The sequence below is a fragment of the Equus caballus genome, chromosome 11 (genome assembly GCF_041296265.1).
Source record: "Equus caballus isolate H_3958 breed thoroughbred chromosome 11, TB-T2T, whole genome shotgun sequence".
NCBI classification, from domain to species: Eukaryota; Metazoa; Chordata; class Mammalia; order Perissodactyla; family Equidae; genus Equus; species Equus caballus.
This window is the reverse complement of record NC_091694.1, coordinates 60,887,099-60,907,450: the sequence shown is the minus strand read 5'-3', so window position 1 is coordinate 60,907,450 and position 20,352 is coordinate 60,887,099. Positions and strand designations below refer to the sequence as shown.

The window sequence follows — 20,352 nt, the reverse complement described above, 5'->3', positions numbered from 1 at the left end:
CTGGGATCCCTGGCCTTGCCCCTCTAGCTCTTAAGTCCCATCTGTAAAGGAGTAGCACCTGCTCTGCCAGCCCCAAGTAGGTGTTGTGAGAATCAAAACACTCAGTAACAAGGTCTGTGTACAAGGAGGCCTCTCATGTTCATGGCCTAGTTAACACTGGAAGCCCACTGTGTCCTGAGAGAGCAGCAGGAGTTAGGGCAGTCACGTCCTCTGTCCCATCCTGCCCAGGCCCTTGGGGGAGGTGGGGAAGAGGGTGCTGGGGCAGGAACGACCGGCAGCCCCGAGCTTTCTCCACTTAGCACTTGGAAGCTGCCTGAGCACAAGTGGGACAGCCGGCCCTGACTCCCCTGTCTAAGCACTGAGGGCTCCGCAGGACACAGCTTGGCTTTTCCCCTGTGTATTTTGTCCAGGTCATTAAAGATGAGGGGGCAATTGGGACTGGCCCAGCTCATTCAGGCCAAAATGCATTTGTACCAGCTCTGGGCAGAAAGTGCTTCAGTCTCCTTTGGTAGCATCTGCCCATCCACATCTGAAATCCATTCACTCCTCTCATTTCTGCACAAGTCCTCTGCCCCTTCCCTCCCCAAAAATGTACTGAAAGACTAAACAGCTCGCTGGCCATTGGTTTCCTCCTTGATGTCCAGTAAGAAGTGGTTGTGGCACATCTCTTCTCACGGGACCTGCTCTCCCAGCTGAGCCCCCAGATTAGAAGCTCAGGGGCTCCCTGACAGTCTGGCAGAGAGGCAACCAGGTTAGGGGAGTGATGGGTGAGGCACAAGTGTGGGAAGGAGGTTTCACTCCCATCACGTGGTTCTGCCCTTGTCAAGCCATGTCAGCCTTTGGAGATGGAAGGTGGAGACGTGGTCCTGTTTGGATTTGCATGGACTTTTTTGTTTTTGTTTGTTTTTGGTAAGGAAGATTGGCCCTAAGCTAACATCTGTTGCCAGTCTTCCTCTTTCTGTTTTTCCTTCTTCTCCCCAAAGCCCCAGTACATAATTGTATATCCTAGTTGTAGGTCCTTCTAGTTCTGCTGTATGAGACGCCACCTGAGCATGTCCTGACAAGTGGTGATAGGTCCCTGCCCAAAATCCAAACCAACGAATCTCGAGCCACCAAAGTGGACGTGTGAACTTAACCACTCAGCCACAGGGCTGGCCCCTGCATGGGCTTTTTAAAAAATCCCCAGAAATGGAAGATAGCAGCAGGCTGAGTGTGTCTCCTGCCTCCCCCTTCTCTCTTCCAGAGGAGGGCGCCATGAGCAGTGACCGCATGGACTGTGGCCGCAAAGTCCGGGTGGAGAGCGGCTATTTCTCCCTGGAGAAGACCAAACAGGATTTGAAGGCCGAGGAGCAGCAGCTGCCCCCGCCGCTCTCCCCTCCCAGCCCCAGCACCCCCAACAACAGGTATAGTGGCCCTGGACCGCCCTCCCAGGAGCTTGGTCATCCCTTTCCTTCCTCAGGTCCTCGACGCCCCAGCCGAATGGTCTGCAGCAGCTCCCTTGGCTCCCTGGATGCAGCCAGCCAGCCCCCTGCCCACATGGACTCTGGCAGCGCTGGGGGGCAGGGGGCAGAGAGACTGGGGCGCACTTTTGCCTTTAAAGCCAGCAGGCAGTATGCCGCCCTGGCCGACGTCCCTAAGGCCATCAGGATCAGCCACCGAGAAGCCTTCCAGGTGGAGAGAAGGCGGCTGGAGCGTAGGACTCGGGCCCGGAGCCCTGGCAGGGAAGAGGTGGCCCGTCTGTTTGGCAACGAGCGGAGGTAAGGAGGAGGTTAGAGGGCTGAACGCTCGCACCTACGTACACAAACACACAGGCTCCCCTCACCCTTACACACAGTCTCTCCTGCGTGTACTCCACTTTCTCTTACACATGTACTCACATGTACACTCACTCATGTAGTCTGTGACTCTTACACACTATCTTCTCACATACACTCTCTTACACACACATTCTCTCTTCCCCTCCCCTCTACACACACAGACACACACCCAAACACGTTCCTAAGCCTTCCTTAAGGGAGCACGCTTGTTCTCCCTTTCTGTTCAGAGCAAGTAGGGAACCTTTCCTTCTGGATCCTGGACTCAGGTCCCACAACTCAGCCCCTGGTAGCCAGAATGTAGGATCTCTGGGCACCCAGAGGCCTAGGCCAGGACCTGCTGCTTCCTATAAGTGCCTCCTGACACTGGGACCTTAAGGGCCCCTGGGTGGGGTTCTTAGCCACCTGGGCCTTGTGTGGTTCAATCTTTTCCTTCCGGGCCCATTTCTGTTCTCTGAGATAACCGTGGAGGCAGGAAGATCCCGGAGATGCTGATGGTGGCAAAAGTTCTCCGTACCCTTACAGTCTCGGGTGCAGGTGACCGGCATCGAAGGAGATGCGGGGGAAGATAGTACTGCCCAGGGAGGCAGGGTGGGCAGCACAGCTTCCTCCCTCGAGCACTCACTCCCACAGGAAGCCACAGGAAAGTCGAGGCAGCCTGTGAAGCTGCCAAGGGCTTGACAGCATCAGTTGTCATCCAGGCTTGGGTGAAATGTGAAATGGGAGGCCAAGTAGAGCCACGGCATCCTGGGGGAGAGATGGGGTTTGGAGATGAGCCCAGGGAGGGGCTAGCGGCTTGGGCAGAGACATGGAACTCGACTGCTACCTGAGGAGAGCAGGGCTCTGCCCTTTCTTTCTCTCATTCCACTGGCCCTGCACGTCTTGGAGAACTGAGGAAAGAGCTTGGTTCTTTCTCTGAGGCTTCCAAGCCTAGGCCTGGACCAAAGCACCTGAGTACCCCCTCCGATAGGAGCTTCCACCCCTGAGTCTGTAAACAGAGCCTTTGCTCCAACAACAGCGTTCTCACCCAGGTCCACAGGTAGGCTGCTAGAGGTCCGTGAGCCCTCAAAATGATTCGAGCATCTGTATGTACATTTTTCTGGGAAAAGAAAATCCATAGTTTTCATTAGATTCCCAAAGAAGTTCACTTTCCATAAAAGAGGATCAGACGTAAGTTCCAGAAGTATTCATAGAGGGTCCTCCCACCTACCAAAGCCTGGGTAAAGCTCAGAGTTGGGGCATGCCATGGGGACGGCCCGCGTGGCCACGGGCTCCCCCTAGAGAGGCTGGCTGGGAGCAGAGCACCTTTCTCTCCTGTTCCCCTTTCTTCTTAACACCTACCCCTCTCCCAAATGTCCCAGGTGGAAAGGACCTATGGATCTGTGGATCAACCTCTAGAATAAGGAAAAGACGCCCAGAATTTTTGGTCTTGAAAAGAGAAGAAAATAGAACCTGCCTAATTCCTAGGGAGAGCGAGAGGGAAGGTGACCTGGGAGGTGCCCACCAAGCACATGGCTGTCTTCCCTTTTCACTAGTGACCCAGAGAGGTGCCTATGCCACCATTTAGATGCAGAGACAGGGCTCACAGAGACAGCCCGGTGCAGCAGAGCTGGGACGCACATCCCAGCTGGGCCTTTAACTGAGAAGGCCGTGCTCCCATGACGTGACCCAGGACTGGGCCAAGGCTGTCCTTTAAGCAGTTCAGTCAATATAAAAGTAAAGGGACTTGCCAGAGGTTTAGGAGGCCGCTGGGCTGGGGCAGAGGAGGCTTTGCACTGGCCGGTGATCAGGCTGTGTGTCCTGGAGGCTCATGAGTGGGCAGCCCTGCCCTGGTTTAGTAGCAGACCAAAGAATTAACATTCAGCACACCTGCTTGGCTTTGACCCTCTTCTCGTCTAGTGCCTGGGGTAGGCGGCATCTCTGGGGCTTTGCTTTCCGCATGTTCTTTGCCACTGTGGAGACGGGTTTTCACCTGGTGTTGGCATCCTGGGGCCCACCAGTTCTGCATTCTAACACTGTAACGTCACTTTCTTACTGACCCTGATGACATCTGACTGGCTGCTGTCACTTTCTGAGGCCTAAGTAGCCTGCCCTGTACTTGATTGGATTCCTGTGCCCTGGGTGAGAACAGAACCCCAGATTGGCAGGACGTTGGCCACAGTTACCCAGAGTGGTGGCTGAGCCAGGCCTGCCCAGGAGCCAGGCTGGGGGACGATGGGCATTGGTTTCCTGACAAGCCGTGGCCCTGAAGCTGTCCTGTGTGAGCTCATCAGCTCCACTCTTCAGACTTGTCCCAGAGCCTTGAAAACATTTCTTGGGTGGTGAGTTGCTGCCCAGTGAGCGTGAGGAGGCTGTGGCCCTTGTTGAACTGTTGGTGACTGGCACCGGGGCCAGCTCCTATGTGGTCCTACCTTTCCCCTCGGTTGGGAGCTGGAGAGGTTGAGGCAGAGCAGAGGTGCGGCGCCTCCTTTCTGTGCCGTCAGCCAGCCCCGAGAGACCTTTGCTGTCATGCCTATAGTATTTAAAGGAAACCATGTTAAAAACTTCCTAGTTTGCAAGGTAATCCTGGCTGACCTCACCAGAGCCCCTGTATGTAGAGAGGCTGCAGCAGGTACCACTTTCTCTTCTCTTGTCTGACTCCTCTCTCTGCAGCCCTGGCAGGCCTGCAGCATGCACCTCGCATGTGACTCAGCCGGGCACTGTTCCTCACAGGCGCCTTGGGGCTTTTTAGGCCGTGGGGTCAGTTGGAGGGGCTCTTGTTCCCCAAGTGGCGGCACTGAGGCCTCTCAGTGGGCCTGGAATCTTATTTAAATCCCACAGAGATGGTCAAGCACGGGGGATGCCTCACACCTGACCAGGCTGAGCACTTGCAAGAGCTTCCTGTGGTTCCCGGGAACTCCTGCCCTGCCTTAACTTCCTGCGCTCTCAATGCTCGGCCTCCTGCTGCCTCCCTCAGCCGCCCCCTCACTGCTGGTTCTGGCAGGCTGGCCTGGGAACAAGCTCTGGTCCTGGGGGAGACTCCGCAGGAGCACAGGACACTAGAGCAGCCACACTTTGTGTGGGAGCACAGGGAGAAGCAGAGAGCCAGGTGCCCCAAGACTTCCGCTCTTGGTATTAAGCTTTGCTTGATGAAGAAGCCCTAAAATTTCCATTTTTACTGGTAACCCTCCCTGAGAAAAAGCTGGCCTCTTGGGGGGATCTCAGGAGTTGAGTCCATTTCCTCTTTCCTTCCTTATAGAGTTGGATTTTAGTCTTCTGGGTTCAGAGGCCCTTCACTTTCTTCCCCTTGACTCTCCACTTGTCCAGGATGCAAGTAAAACCCTCCCCGTGCAGTGGCCTCAGAGTGCTTGCCTGGCTGTCCCTGGGAAGACAGGCCCCTGGCCCAGGATGTTTCAGTGTCCACGTCCCAGGCCCCGAGCGTGGGCAGCCCACATGGGCGAGGACCAGGCCTCAGCCAGCCTGCCCCGCACAGCCTCCCTGCCCATGCCCATGTGGCTGCACCTCGTGACTCAGGGGCAAGGATGGTCTGTCCTCCACAGTGATCACCTCGGGTTTTTGTTTCTTTAATTCTTTGGATAATTTTGATTTACCATTATTTGATTTTAAAATCAGTCCTTTTCTGTTTATTCATTTTCCAGCCTTATTTTCTTTCAGGTCTTGCCCCTCTCCACCTTCTCCTGCTGTGTCGCTGTGTGACGTTACTCGCCCTTCCTCCGCCTGCTTCGCTCCCATCTCAGCTCCGTCTCCAGCCGTAGATGGCCTGACGATGCTGCCGGCCCTTTCACACGAAATCAACTTGCTTTGTTTTTGTTTTAATTTGGTTTTCGATTTTTTTTTTTTTTTTTACTGTTGGCAGAAACAATGTTAATTCATGGGCCTTTTTCTTGCTAAATTTTGGGTGTCCTGGGTGGGGTTGTACCATGATCTGCTGAGGAATGCAACGAGGATGGAGGCCGGCCCCTCCAAGGTGGTGGTTGCCTTCTGATCATGTCTGTGGCTCAGGAGATGATGCTGGGTGATGAGCTGTGTGATTGCTGAGTGTGTCAGCACGACAGACTGAGCAGGGGCCTCCAGTGTGGGGGCAGAGGGCAAGGGCAGGCCTGGCAGAAGGGAAGGCCCTTGCCCATGAGGTGCTGCCAGTCCCTGCACAACTCTTGCCTCCACGGCGGTGGGAGAGGGAGCCTGGGGAGGGGTCTCAGAGGTGAACTGGCCCCATGTCCTGTGTGCACAGCCTCCCTGCCCTGCGGAAGGGGAGGCCCAGGGAAGGCTGGGATGTTGGGGGTGTTGGCTAAAGCAGCTCCTCTGTGACTTGAAACCAAACCCAACTCGGGCTGTGGGGGGACCCTATCTTCCCCTCAGCAGCCTCGTGTCCTCTCTTGCAGGAGGTCCCAGGTGATTGAGAAATTTGAGGCCTTGGACATTGAGAAGGCAGAGCACATGGAGACCACCTCGTCGGCCGCACCCTCGCCATCAAGCGATACTCGCCAGGGCCGCAGCGAGAAGAGGGCGTTCCCCAGGAAGCGGGTGAGCATCTTGGTTACAGGGCCAGCCCTGAGGCCTGAGTGATGCCTTGTGGGGCCAGCTAGGGCACAGTCCACACAGGCCCCACACCCCCTCCAATGTACCCCAACACACACCTGGACACACTTCTGCTGGGCTTCCTGCTCTCGTGTTGTAGTTGTTTGCTCGTGTCTCTCATCTCCTTCTCCAGTTAGTGAACTTCTTGAGGGCAAGGCCTGTCTTCTGCATCTTCCTATCTGAACTTCATCCGTCTCTGCTGAGGCTGTTCTAACCAGCTTTAGATCCTGCGTCCTAACTAGAGCTGCTCTCTTTCTCTCTGAGGTAGCCTGGCCACAAGGCTGAACACTTTCTTTCCTCTTTCTTTTGAGTGACAGCCATAGCCCTTGTTTCTCTACTCAGTCCACAAGGTAGATTTCGCTTCTGAAACCCTCCTTCTCCCAGGCAGCCCTTTCAACTCTTATGGCCCTGCTTCTCTCTGGGCTCCTGAGGTTCCCTGCCCCTTGCTGCTGCAGAACCCAGGGATCTTCCTTCTGTGACCCCTAGAAGCTAGGGGGTAGGGGTGGGACCAGGAGAGTGATGGTGATTGGTGCATCTGAAAGAAAAGGCATTTCAGAACCCGCTGCGTGAAGCGGAAGGCACTGTATGAGGAATCCTGGGGTATAGGCTCCTTGCCCTGCTCTGGCGCAGACTTGCCACAGGAGCCCAAACAAAGCACTCCCCTCCGCCTGGGAACAAGGCCCTGTAGTCCTGACCCTTGCACAGTTCTGGCTGCTGGTCTCCCTGCTCCTTGCCCGAGTTGACTGGCTTGTACTGACTGGCGGCTGCTCTCTGCCACAGGACCTCCCCAGTGAAGCCCCCACAGCTCCTCTCCCGGACACCTCGGCCTCCCCCCTGTCTCCACACCGAAGAGCCAAGTCACTGGACAGGAGGTCCACGGAGTCCTCCCTGACGGTGAGCCCAGGCGCCCGCGTACCGAGGCCCAGAGACACTGCTCCTGTTGCTTCTGTCACTTGGGGTCATTGCTTCTGTCTCTGCATCTGCACCGACTGTCCCCTCTGTGCACCAGCCCTTGTGTCTGTGCCTGGTAAACAGACACTTTGTTTCTTTCCCTCTTCTGGGTTATATGAGCATCCTGAGCTCTGAGGCTCCCGGTAGAGGAGGCCACCTGGACAAGGCAGCAGAATCCTGATTCCAGGGGATCAGGGCCACAGCAAGGAACCTCTCTTATTCTTGTTTTGGATGTTTGTTTCTGTGACATTTTGGAGGCAGGAATCCGCTCTTGCTGGGAGTGCTTGTCCTATTCATGCAGAGGGTTTCACTGCAGAGGGCAAGAGGCCTTTGCTGGAAGTTGTTTAAGCTGCAGCAGTGGGGTGCATGTAGGGAGTGGTCAGGTGGAGTCTAGGCAGGGTATCACTCCCCTGGGGAGCTGAGAGTGGCAGACCAGAGGCCCTAGGAGTGAAAGACAGCTGCTCGTATAGCGACCTGGAGGTTTACCTGCAGCTCCTCCCTGCTTTGTCCTCAGCCTTCTGAGGAGCCCAGGCTTTGTGCCACCTCTCCCCCTGGGGTGTGGGGCCACCAGCCAGATTGACATGAACCTGTGGAGCAAGGATGCTCCCAGAGCAGAGGCTCCCAGAACACATGTTGCTGGTCGTTGTCCTGCCTCTTCACTTTGCACTGTTCTAACTCCCTCTCAGTCCTTCAAATACAAAAAGACATCACAGCGTATGTCTGGGCAAGGTGGCTTTAGAAAAACAGGGAGCACGTGAGGCAAGGGGAAGGATGAGGCACATCTCTTTGGGTACTGGTCTTTACAGGTGCAAGATGTGGCACACAAGCAAGGCCCGGGTGGCTGCAGGCGGTCCTAAAGGTGCTCTCTCAGGCTGTTCCTCGGCCCGGGTGCACAGGTGCAGGAGGGCGCAGCAGGGACAGCACCCCAAGCAGGGCCTGCTGTCAGGCCTGTGCACCCTGCTTTTCTGTCTGCTCTGCTGGTTTTGCATCTGGTAGGGAAATGGAGGCTACAGTTCATCCTGATAGATAAGTGGCCTGAGGGTCTTGACAGGGTTGCTACTGTGTCTTGCTCAGTACAGTCACGGCCTCTGCTCCTCAGTCTTTCTCTCTCAGTCTTCTGTGGCCTCTGCGAGAACTTCAGAATTCTCCTTTCAGCCATCACGGCAGATCTTCCCCTTCACGTAAAACGCTGAGTGACTGTCTGGGCCACTCTCCTCTGCCTCCCAGGTGGCCCCTGCTGATGTAGCAGGGGCTTCTCTCAGAGCAACTGGGCAGCCCCTCTGCTGCTGCTCCCAGGGCGATGAAGCCATGCCCTGCCCTTCCCATCAGCCTGCTGAGCCCGCCATCTCCTTCCTCGAAACACATGTACCTGTGGAGTGGCTTCAGGCAGCACCCACTCGGATGAGGCGGCCATGCAGGCTTGTCTACAGGTGGAGAAACTCTTTTCCTGGTGCCCACTTCATCTGGACAGACGAGCTGCCCATCGGTCACCTTTTGCCTCTGCCTGAGATACCATAGTCCTTTCCTCCGAACTTATTTTGTTCTCCCTTTCTTAGCCTGACCTGCTGAATTTCAAGAAAGGCTGGCTGACCAAGCAGTACGAGGACGGCCAGGTGAGCGTGTAGAGCTGCTGTGGCCCCTGAGGGGCCAGGGAGCAGGTGCAAGGTCCACCTGGCCTTGTCCCCGGTGGGCAATGAACACTAGCTCCGTCCCCCACTTCCAGCATGCCCCCTTGTCTCGTGGACCAGGACTGTGGCCCAGATCCCCATCTCCTCAGACAAGTGGAGACGTGCACCCTCTCTGCACCCCTGGTTCTGTAGAGGTGGGTGGGGCCTCTGGAGAGGCACCAGCCAGGCCTGCTTGCTGCCAGTCTGATAGATGGCTCTCCTGTACCCAGCAGGGATCTCAGCCTCAGGCCACGGGGCTGCCCTACAAAACCAGCTTCCTACCTGGTGATCTTTCCTAAAGGCTCCTTGAGAGTACAGGCTTCCTGGGGACAGGGAAAACCTCTGGTTGTGGGATTGGCTGTGTTTGCAGACAAGGCAGCCAAGTAGACAGCAGCCGAGGGCTGCAAGGCTCTGTTGGAGACACCATCTCAGCTGCAGTCCTGAGAGGGGCCAGTGTGATACATTCTTGCCATCAGACTCAAGCAAGAAGAGCCACTTGCAGCTGGACCAGCCAGTCCTCCAAGGAGGCGTGATGAGGAGCCCGCTGGGTCCAACTGAGAGGCCCCTGAACCCCGTCCATCTGAATTCCCCTTCCTGCTTCCTGAGCAACTGTGCCAAAACGTCCTCTTTTTCTCTCTTCTCCATATCAATCCCCTTGGCCCTGCCTGAAGACTCAAGTCTCCCTCCTTGCTACTCACAGTGAAGACTTGGGCATCTGGCTGGTTGGTGTGCTCCTGCTGGCTGCAGGTGGGCGCGCCCCTCTGGTTAGCCGGCCAGTGGCTGTGGCCTGCAGGCAGCCACCTTAGGACGGAGATGCGTTTTCACAGCCACCTTTAGCTCTGAGGGCCCAGCCCCGGGTCTGCAGCCTCTGGAGCTGAGACTGAGGACTGCGAAGTGCTGCTCACCAGCCACACCCCTCTGGGTTACAGAGAGCCCACAGCCCCGCGGCCCAGCCCAGCTCTCCATGCTGCCTTGTCACTGGGGAGCCGCGGCTTAGCAAGCGCCCTGAGGTCATGTGCGCATGGTTGCCTGCGGCCTGAGCGGAGTCCTGTGTGTCTGCCACTCGCGGGAGGGGCCGCCTGCCCTCTGCTTTACCTGTGCTCTGGGAGGTGTCCCCAGGACTCTGGCTGTGGATCGCCTTGAAGTAGTGTGCTGCATGGTAGTTGAGTCTTGTTTTTCCCTTCCCTTTCAGTGGAAGAAGCACTGGTTTGTCCTTGCTGATCAAAGCCTGAGATACTACAGGGATTCAGTGGCTGAGGAGGTGAGTGTCTTGGGTTAGCTCTTGTTGTGTAGACAGCTAAAGGGGTCCAGGTGGCACCCAGGGCCAGAGGTTCCCAGTGCCACTACTCCTGGGCTGAGGTCCGCTTCCGTCTGTTGACGGTGTCTGCACTGCCATCTTGGGTTTCTGGTCCAGATCTGGTGGGCAGTTGAGCACAGTAGGACCAGCTTGACGCTCTCGTGACTGGTTCCTCCCTGGAATGCTGGTTCTCTCCAGGCCCTGCTTTACGCAGCTGGGTGCAGTGGGTTTCAGCGGTCTTTCTTTTCTCTGTTCTTTGAAAAACACTGAAGATGTCTTATTTTAAAACTCAAGGTGAGCAGTTTTGGTTTTTCTACAACGAGATTTGTGATGAACTGAGTCTTTCGAAGAACTAAACCAAATCTTGTCCCTTGACTTCTGGACAAGGATGGGATGTGGCAGATGAACTTGGTTGGCCCAGTTGACTCTGTGGTTAAAGACCAAGCAGAAGTGGCTCTTTTTTCTTCACTAAGAAAGTGGCCGAGTGGTTAAGTTTGCGCGCTCTGCTTCGGTGGCTCAGGGTTTCGCCAGTTCGGATCCTAAGCACGGACATGGCACCACTCATCAAGCCGTGCTCTGGCGGGTGTCCCACATGCCACAACTAGAAGGACCCACAACTAAAAATACACAACTATGTACCAGGGGGCTTTGGGAGAAAAAAGGAAAAATAAAATCTTAAAACAAAACAAAACAAAACACCTCTTCTGAGCAATTTGGCAAGTCTACTTTCCTCCCTTTTCCCTTGCATTCCAGCCCAGGATATATCCTCCAGATAGACTCCCACATAGATGAAAAGTGCTCTGTCCCGGGTTAGTCATTCCTGCACTTTTGTAATAGCAGGAAGTTGGAGAGAACCTAAATATCTGTCATTAGGGGGCTGCTTATATATATTTATATACCCTGTATGTAAAAAAAAAACTAAGTTCCATGTGGCCTGCAGTGGAAAGGCACTAGTGACACAAGGTAGATGTAGGCCCGTGTGGGTGGCGGGCCTCTGGTGGTGCCTAAAATGGCGGGATATAGGAGCTTCTGTAAGGGTGTGGTTGTGTGTACATGGACCAGCAGTTCTGAGTGGGGTCTGTGGACCCCTGGAGACCCTTTCAGGGGGGCTGGCATACTTAAAGTTATTGTTGTAACACTAAGATGCCATTGATGTTTTTCATTGTGTCGACATTTGCACTGGTGGCAGAAGCTCGATGGTAGGCGAAACCGCTGGTGCCTTAGCCGGTCAGGCCACAGCCACAAACAGCCAGCAGCCACCTTCTCCATGCCACATACTCACAGTGTTAAAGAGAGGGCCTTAATGGAATAGTAAAAGTTAATAATTTTATTATGTCTCAATCCTTGAATAGCCATCCTTTTAATATTCTGTGATTTGAAATGGGAAGTAAGTACAAGTCACTTTTGCCACGTACCAAACAATGGTGGCTGTCTCATGGGAACACACTTGGGCTCCAGTATGTGCTGCCAACTGAACTGGTGGCTTCTCCTCGTGGAAGACTATCTCTTCTCGAAAGAACACTGACAGACAAACTGCTCGTTCAGTTCAGTTTTGATGTTTGGCAGATATTTTCTTTTTTTTTGGTGAGGAAGATTCGCTCTCAGTGAACATATGTTGCCACTCTTCTTCTTTTTTTTTTTTTGCCTGAGGAAGATTAGCCATGAGCTAACATCTGTGCCAGTCTTCTTCCACTTTGTATGTGGGACGCCACCACAGCATGGCTTGATGAACAGTGTGTGTGTCTGCGCCTGGGATCAGAACCCGCAGACCCAGGCCACCAAAGCGGAGCGCGTGGAACTTTAACCACTTAGCCACAGGGCCGGCCCCATGGCAGACATTTTCTTGAAAATGAACCAAGTGAGTCCATTCCTTTAAGGAAAACAACTGACAGAATTTGTTGCCAATGATACAGTTTGAGCTTTCAAGCAAAATTGAAACTTTGGAAAACTTGTATTCACCATTATGAACTTGACAGCTTCTCTTTACTTACAGACCCTCCTGATGAAATAGGTGGCGATAGTAACAAATGCAGTGTTTGATCTTGTATAATGATATGTGTCAACATTTGGAAGATATGCATAACTCATTGTCTTCCAAATGACGACACACAGTGTTAACAGAGTCGTGCATGGGTCAGAGATCTATTCAAGGGCAGGATAAACCGTGGATTTCAATATAGCAGAGTACAGAAAGTTCCTTGATAGGATTTCAGATTCCACTTTGCAGTTAACCTTTAAGAAACTACCAGCTGTCAAAGAAGAACAGTCACGGTTATCTGAAAAGACTTAAAATACGTCTCTGTTTTCCAATTCCCTGTCTGTGTAAGGCCAGACTGTCTTCATATACTTCACCCAAAACAGTACACCGAACCGATCGAATGCAGAAATACGTGAGAATCCAGCTGTCCTCAGAAGCCAGGCATTGAAGAGATTTGCAAAAGTCTCTTGCTGATTTTTCTAAAGTTTTTTTTTTTTCCTTTTTTTCCCCAAAGCCCCTGGTACGTAGTGGTATATTTTTAGTTCTGGGTCCTTCTAGTTGTGGCATGTGGGATGCCACATCAGCATGGCTTGATGAGGGGTTCACGCCCAGGATCTGAACTGGCGAAACCCTTGGTTGCCGCAGCATAGCACATGAACTTAACCACTCGGCCATGGGCCAGCCCCTGATTTTTTTAAATAATAATTTTTATTAAAAAATGAGGGACCGACCTGGTGGTGCAGTGGTTAAGTGCACATGTTCCGCTTCGGCGGCCTGGGGTTTGCCAGTTCAGATCCCAGGTGCAGACATGGCACCACTCATCAAGCCATGCTGTGGCAGGCGTCCCACATATTAAAAAGGTAAAGGAACATGGGCACGGATGTTAGCTCAGGGCTGATCTTCCTCTAAAATAAAATAAAATAAAAAAATAAATAACAAATGAATTGGGTTTATTTGTGTTCTTAAATGAGTAAATCTGTTTACTTTTTTCTTCAATTAATTTCTAATGTGGTAAATATCATCAATAGATAAGACCCACATAAACAAAAACTCTTGTCCTCAGTTTTTAAGAACATAAAGGAGTTCTGGGGCCAGTGCAGTGGCGTAATGGTTAAGTTAGCGCACTCTGCTTCAGTGGCCCAGGGTTTGCAGGTTCAGATCCTGGGCGCAGACCTACACACCATTCATCAAGCCATGCTGTGGCAGTGTCGCATATACAAAATAGAGGAAGATGGGCACAGATGTTAGCTCAGGGCCCATCTTCCTCACACATACACACACACACACTGCATAAAGGAGTTCCGACATCAGCACAATGGGGAACCACTCCCTGGGCTGTCTTTGGCAGGATGCGTGGGAAATAGCAGGTTGATGATTCCAGGTGGTGTAGGGTAGATATTATCCTTGCTTGTGAGCGTAGATGCCCGTTAAAAATAATGCTAGCGTGGAAATTTGCTCATCTAGGCATTGACTTTTGCTTTCTAAATCTCTTAAGATCCTCTCATTTCTCTCCATAGGCAGCTGACTTGGACGGGGAAATAGACTTGTCTACGTGTTACGATGTCACAGAGTATCCAGTCCAGAGAAACTATGGCTTTCAGATACATGTGAGCCTGGGGTGGAATTTGGAGACAGGCTTGGTGTAGAGGTGGGGGATACCGGCTTGATCAGACAGGACATTTCTCCAAGAACCTGATGTCCTGGTCCAGGGACACTTGTGGGCAGGCCTTGGTCAGCACAGGCTCTTTTCCATCAGGGTTAGCACTTTATCCTGTCCCTTTCTCTGTCCTATAGCACCTGGACTCCCACCCCCACTTTGTGATCTGAACAAAAAATTAGACGTTAGTGACTTTCTTCTCAAGACTATTTAGAAGCTTTTTGTTACTGAAGGTTCTTTTCTTTTTCTTCCTTTCTTTTTAAATGCTGGAGTTTGGGACAGTTGGAAGGATGTGGGGCATGGGGAATAAGAATGAAAGTGTTAATCACCTAAATGTAACTTATTCTTTTGTATACTCATTCGTTCATCTACTCACAAGTATTTTTTTCCCCCACAATCTTGTGAGGGACTCACACAGTCAAGGCATTGCCTCTGCCCTTAAAAAAGTAATCTAATTGGACAAATAAAATGGTTCTTATGGGCCATTTCCTCTAAGCCAGTGACTCAAGGGCTACCTAGAGGCAGCCAGGCTTGAGGTTAGGGCACTAACCTGCCCCATCTGCCCACATTCTGGCACCAGCTGCACGTTCAAGAGGTGCTCAGAACCACTTTCAGATTCAAGGATTAGCCAGAATAGTCCACAATGTGCCCACAATGACAGTTTTACTGTAGCAGAAGGATGCAGATCAGAACCAGCCAGAGGAAGAAGCACAAGGAGAGTGGGACTGGGAAAGCCCTAAACACCAAGCTGCCCTGTCCTTGGGGACGCATCACCCTCTCGGCATTGATGTGTGGCAACACACACAGCTTCCACCCAGGAAGCTTGCCCAGGCCTCGCTGTCCACAGTTTGTATGGAGGCTTCTTAACTGTTGCCATTGAGCTATTGCCCGCACGGTCGAACAGTCTCCAGCCCTCCCCACAGAGGTCAGTGGATTTCTCGTGGCCCAAAGCCCTAGCCCTCTCGCTTCATGGCTGGTCTTTCTGGCGTGGCCAGCCCTCGCTCTGAATAACAAGGATTCAGAGGTTATTTCCCAGGAGCTGGGACAAAGACCAGACCTCTCTTTGGGCAAAGCTGATTATTCCTGCACAAGAGCCTTAGGAAAGCACGAGAGGTAGCAAATAGCCTGGCGGAGCTGCCACCACAGGGGCTGGCCCTTGGGACTTGGTTTCTCACAGGGAGCGGCTAGAACTCCAGCAGGGTCACCTTTAACAAGGTCTTATCTTCAGACCTTCGGGCCCAGAGAATCGATTTTATCCCTGCACTCAGAGTAGATCAGGCACATTGGGACTGACTCGTATTAACCAAACTTAGAGGAGACTGAGGTTCAGACCCGAAGGCCAGTGAGTTCATTGTAAGGAGGCATCCAGCTGTCAGCCCGCCTGCCTGTGGTCATGGCATCCCCTCCACGTGGGGCGTCTGTGTGGGGCACCGGGTCACAGCCAGAGGTTGCACCAGAGGCCTGGTGCCGGGGCGTGAGGTGGTGAGTCCTGGTGGCCTGTGGTGCTCTTCTGCCCTCATCCCTGTGGAGGAATTAATGTGCTCAGTGAGCTAGACCCTGAGCCTCCTCTCCTCAGACAGCACTGAGACAGTGATGAGTTCCAGCTTCCTGGGCCCCATGCAGAGTCCCCACCCCGACCTCCCCACCTTCAAGAGCAGGTTTCTCTGGGCAGGGCCTCCCGGGGTGAGAGATGGCTGACCACTCAGTGAGCCCCCGTCACTAAGCAGATCACAACTGAATTGTTCTCAGGTCACTCTCTGTGGTGGGCACAGCCTGAACCACACAGGGGCCAGTTTACTCACCTGCTCTCTTTGTCATGGAGAGAGCATGTCCGAGTCCCCTGCACTCCCTGGCTGATCACACCGGCAGGCTGAGCCCTCGTCACTTTTCCCTGGGGTGGGTGCAGTGAGCCTAGCCCAAGTGCTGGTGCCTTCCATGAGCCCCAGGGACCGAGAGCTCTGAGGCAGGAGAGAGCACTTTCAGCATGAGAGGGCAGCTTGTCGGAGGGGCTCAGCCAAGGAGCTTTAGGATCTTGAGAGGCAGGGCTGGAGGGCTGAGTGTGCGGTGTGCCCAGCCCAACCACCAGACCTAGTGGCACGTCTGAGGGAGCTGGGTGCAGAAGTCAGGCGGAGGCGGCACTGTGGGAGCCCTGAGTGCCAGGTCAGGAGTCACTCTTCTCCTGAGGTTGTGGAAAGCACTGGAACGTGTGGAAAGCACTGGAATGTGTGGGAAGACACAGGGCGATTGTGCACCAGTAAGACACATCCAGCAGGATGTACAGGGCCGTTAGAAAGGAGGTGAAGGAAAAGGCAGGAGGCCAAGCAGGCTGCACAGTGGCAGTGGGCAAGGAAAGAAAGGAGCAGCTGAGAGGCGCTGCAGAGGAAAAGCACATGCCGTGGCTCGGGCCAGGTGAGGGAGGAGGTGGGCACGTGGTCTGGTGCCTCACAGCCTGGTGAGCCTTGTGCGGAAGTCAGACAGCAGAGGCTCCTTCACAGAAGGAGCGCAGCCTCTGGAATTCTGGTCGATGGTGTGTTTGAGGATGCTCTCTAAGAACATTAAATGGGCAACCATGAGTGTGGACCTAGAGTTGGGAAAGAGAGCTCACATGAGGTGAGAGATGAAGTCATGGGAGAGAATGGAGATTGCTGAGGTCAGATTCCAAAAGCACCCACACTTGGGAGTGGGAGAAGGCAGAGGACCCAAGGGTGTGCGTGAGCAGGTCTCGGGAGCACAGGCAGGGCCAAGGCAGGGAGCCCGGAGGCCATGCTCCCACCCTCAGCCCACACCAAGGGGAAACCGACGGAGGAGAGATGAGCTGGGATGTGGCTGTGGGCTGTCTCTCGACTGGGGTGTGCCAGTGAGGGCCTGAGGTGCAGTGTGAGGTCAGGTCCAAGCTGTGGTTTGCAGTGCCACAGGCCGGCACGTGTGTGGTCTCTTGGGTTTGGTCCCTGGCTGTGCCAGTGCGTATCTCAAGACCATTGCGGTGATTTCATCTTCTTATCAGCTGATTCACTGATGTGTCTCACGGGTCCCTTTACGAGTAGCCTGAGCAGCTTAAAGAACAGTACTGACACCCTCGCTCCTGTGAGACAGGAGCCTGTGGGTGCAGAAGCAGGGAAATGGACTTCATGCAGACCGCTGGCCCTCCCCTTCTGGAGCAGCGCCAGGAAGGTTCACCCAGGGACACAGGGACTGTGTCCCAGAGGCCACTCTTCACTTGCCGGCCATGCTGCCCCCTCTCGCCTCCTCTGTCTGGTTCCCCTCCCGTCATGTCTGCACTCTGTCTCCACATAGAGCAAATCCTCTCCCTCAGCCACCGCAAACATGCTCCTCCATTGTGACTATGGCCCAGCAGTTCACCCAGGTCAGGGGTCCAGGGATTGCCCTAAAAGTGCTCCCTCCACTCCTCGTATCCTATCAGTGATGCACTGTGCACACTACCTCCTTTACCCCTTGGAACCTCCCTTTTCTCTGTCACCTCTGCCACCACCTTAATTCTAATCACCTGGACAACTGCCCCAGCTGCCCAGCAGGTCTCTCTCCTCTCCCTGTCACCCTGTTTGCCTGATGTGCGTGGCTGCGTGGCACTGGGCCTGGGCTCAGACTCTTGCCCCACCTGGGACATGCATTCCTTCCCCATCCACCTGCCGACCCTCCTTCCCGTGCAAGGCCCAGCTGTGCCCAGCTGTGCCCAGCTGTGCTGTGGGCCCCCCTTCCCACTGCTCCACACACGCTGGCTTTGTTGTCGGTTGCTCGCTCTCCTTCCCGCCATCTGTGAGCTCCTTAAAGAGCAGGGCAAGTTGCCTCTGTGCGGGGACGTCACAGGTGCTCACTAAATGTGTCCTGGATCCCACGGAGAGGGAGAGCCCTGAGTTAGCCATCACCACGAAAGGAGTTAGCATCCACAACTTTGCTCTTTCCATTGCTTTTTATCCTGAGTGGGGCACACAGAGTGTTCCTAGGACAGCCACCTAGCTGCAGTCCACCCTCAGGGATTTCCTTTGGGGGCAGGGACAGTCACTGGTAACACCTCGTCTTTTGTGTAGACAAAGGAGGGCGAGTTCACCCTCTCTGCTATGACGTCTGGAATCCGGCGGAATTGGATCCAGACCATCATGAAGCACGTCCACCCGACCTCCGCCCCGGATGTGACGAGGTAAGACAGTCAGGGTGGCCGAGGGAGCTGCCTCCCTGCTGGCCACCTTGTTCCTTCACAGATCTGTCGTTCTTCTGGGACAGAGCTCACACCCATCCCAGCACAGCCTTCTTCCCTCCTCTGTTCCACCATCTGCTGTCCTCGCTCAGTCTCCTTTTGGCTGCCTGTTTTTTCTGCCTCAGGTTACCTTTTCCTCCTTTAGGCCTGGCCTCTGCAGCCACAGGTAGTCTTTATGCCACTGCCAGGACTGAACTTCATGGAGAGTCTCCCTCTGGCCTGGGCATGGGCCTCTCTGGTGGCTCTGCTCTGGGTGGGTGAGGGCAGCCCTGGGTGCTGCATCCATAGGCCCCCATAGTGTTTCTTTTTCTTGGTCTTTCTGCCTCATTTCTACATCTATTGGATGTCTGTGCAACCAGGAACACCTCTCTTTGAAACTCTTGGTGCTGGAGGCCAACTTGGAAGAGTGTGTCTCCCCCATGTTAACACTCCGTCATTTGTAGACCTGTGATGCGCTGTGTGCCTTCCTCCCGCTGTCCTAGAAGGTTAGAAACCTGCTGTTTTCATTTTAAAAGGAAGAGGAAAAGATTCCAGAGTGTGGGGCTGGTTCTGTGATGATGGCCAGAATCCGCTACCTTTGCCTAAAGGCTTCCCAGCCCCGCCCGTCCTGAGAGCCTCTTGCTCACACTTGGTGGGTCATGTGGTTGGAATGAGCCTTGAAGCGTGTGTCTTGCCTTAGAGATCGCGCCTGGGGTGGGATCCCTGGTGTGCCCCTTGGCAGTCTGGGCAGCTGTGGCCATGCCAAATCTTTGTGAAGTCCTCACCTCCTCCCTAGTGATGTTGTACCTCTTTGAACAAGAAGTCAGGAAGGGAACCTAAATTAACTCTTTTCTTTAGTCCTTCTTTCCTGTATTTATTGGCATTGTCTGTTCATTCCTTTGTTTATTTTATTTATTTATTTTTTTTTTTGAGGAAGATTAGCCCTGAGCTAACATCTACCGCCAATCCTCCTCTTTTTGCTGAGGAAGACTGGCCCTGAGCTCACATCCGTGCCCATCTTCCTCCTCTTTATATGTGGGACGCCTGCCACAGCATGGCTTGCCAAGTGGTGCCATGTCTGCACCCAGGATCCCAACTGGCGAACCCCGGGACGCTGAAGCGGGACCTGCACACTTAACCGCTGCTCCACCAGGCCAGCCCCCTCCTTCATTTATTAAACCAACAAAATATTTGGTTGTTCCTGAGTTAGTAAGACCAGGAGTTGGTGGCTGGGACAAGCTCTCGGGTATCCTGCCAGGAGAGCTGGCTTGTTCGTCAGTGGCACTCCTCCTGCGTGCAGAGATGAAGGGGCACTCCCGCCCTCCAGGGGTTTCCTGCACCAGCCTCAGCAGCTGCCCCCTGGCTCTTTCCTAGTCAGGAGCAGAGAGCTTTACAAGCCCGACACCCTTTCCGAGCATCTTGAGGATGCCCCCGTAGCAAATCAAGAAAGGCACCTCAGGCTTCTCTGCCAAGGCTGCTGCATGTGCTCCAGGAGGCGGAGGTGGCATGGGCAGTGGGCACCAGAGGGCTTGAGGCCTCTCCTGGCCATTGGCCCCGGCTGCTCAGCAGGCCTGGCTCTGGGCACAGATTGAGGATCCCTGCTGAGAGAAGTCAGCTTTGGGATGTTGCAGGATAGGTCTGTGGCTTTGGCCTCAGAACACGTGTGAAGGACGTACTTGAGCACATGCGTGTGTGCACGTGGCTCATGAGAGGCGTCTCCCAGGCCGGCATTCACACTTCCCTTCCATCCTCAGGTGTTGGCTCTGGGCGGGGACTGCAGGCCCACCAGGACCATGCATTCTGTTTGTGTGGGAAGGTTGAGTGGCTGATGGTCCTCTCGACTAGAATTTACCTCAGAATATTTCAGAGTTAGAAGGAAGCTCGCCTGCCCCGTTTATTTTCAGCCTTTGTGCTTGTTCTCTGTGGGCTTTTAGTTTGTGGCAAATACAGACTTTTTAGTGCTACAAGGCCAAGTCCCAGGAAGGAATTAGATACAAATGTCAGCGGTGCAGGTTGAGCCGCACCGGAGCCCCCTTGCGTCTGCAGTGCGGGGTTACAGGGGCTTCCTGCCTGGGGGCTCGCGGGGCCTCGAGGAGGGGCTTGCTCTCCTGGAGAGAGCCACGGGTCCTGGCTTTCTGTGTTGTCTAACACCTTCTGTGGCTGTAATCCTGGGCCAGTTCTCAGTTCAGTGGTGTTGAAAGATCTGGAGAATTCTTAT

At 54.0% G+C, this 20,352-nt stretch overlaps 1 protein-coding gene across 14 annotated transcripts in view; it reads left to right on the top strand.

Moving 5' to 3' along the window:
- Positions 1-20,352, top strand: part of MPRIP (myosin phosphatase Rho interacting protein) — a 145,014-nt gene that overhangs the window by 91,767 nt on the left and 32,895 nt on the right. For 7 of the 14 annotated variants that reach the window (XM_070228363.1, XM_070228365.1, XM_070228364.1 and 4 more), the window contains exons 7-13: positions 1,244-1,403; positions 6,197-6,338; positions 7,173-7,286; positions 8,900-8,956; positions 10,203-10,271; positions 13,803-13,892; positions 17,989-18,098. In XM_070228363.1, coding sequence (XP_070084464.1) covers positions 1,244-1,403; positions 6,197-6,338; positions 7,173-7,286; positions 8,900-8,956; positions 10,203-10,271; positions 13,803-13,892; positions 17,989-18,098 — 742 coding nt within the window. Of the gene's footprint in view, positions 1-1,243; positions 1,758-6,196; positions 6,339-7,172; positions 7,287-8,899; positions 8,957-10,202; positions 10,272-13,802; positions 13,893-17,988; positions 18,099-20,352 lie in introns of all 14 variants that reach the window. The other 7 variants (XM_070228359.1, XM_070228361.1, XM_070228360.1 and 4 more) reach the window with 2 other exon arrangements.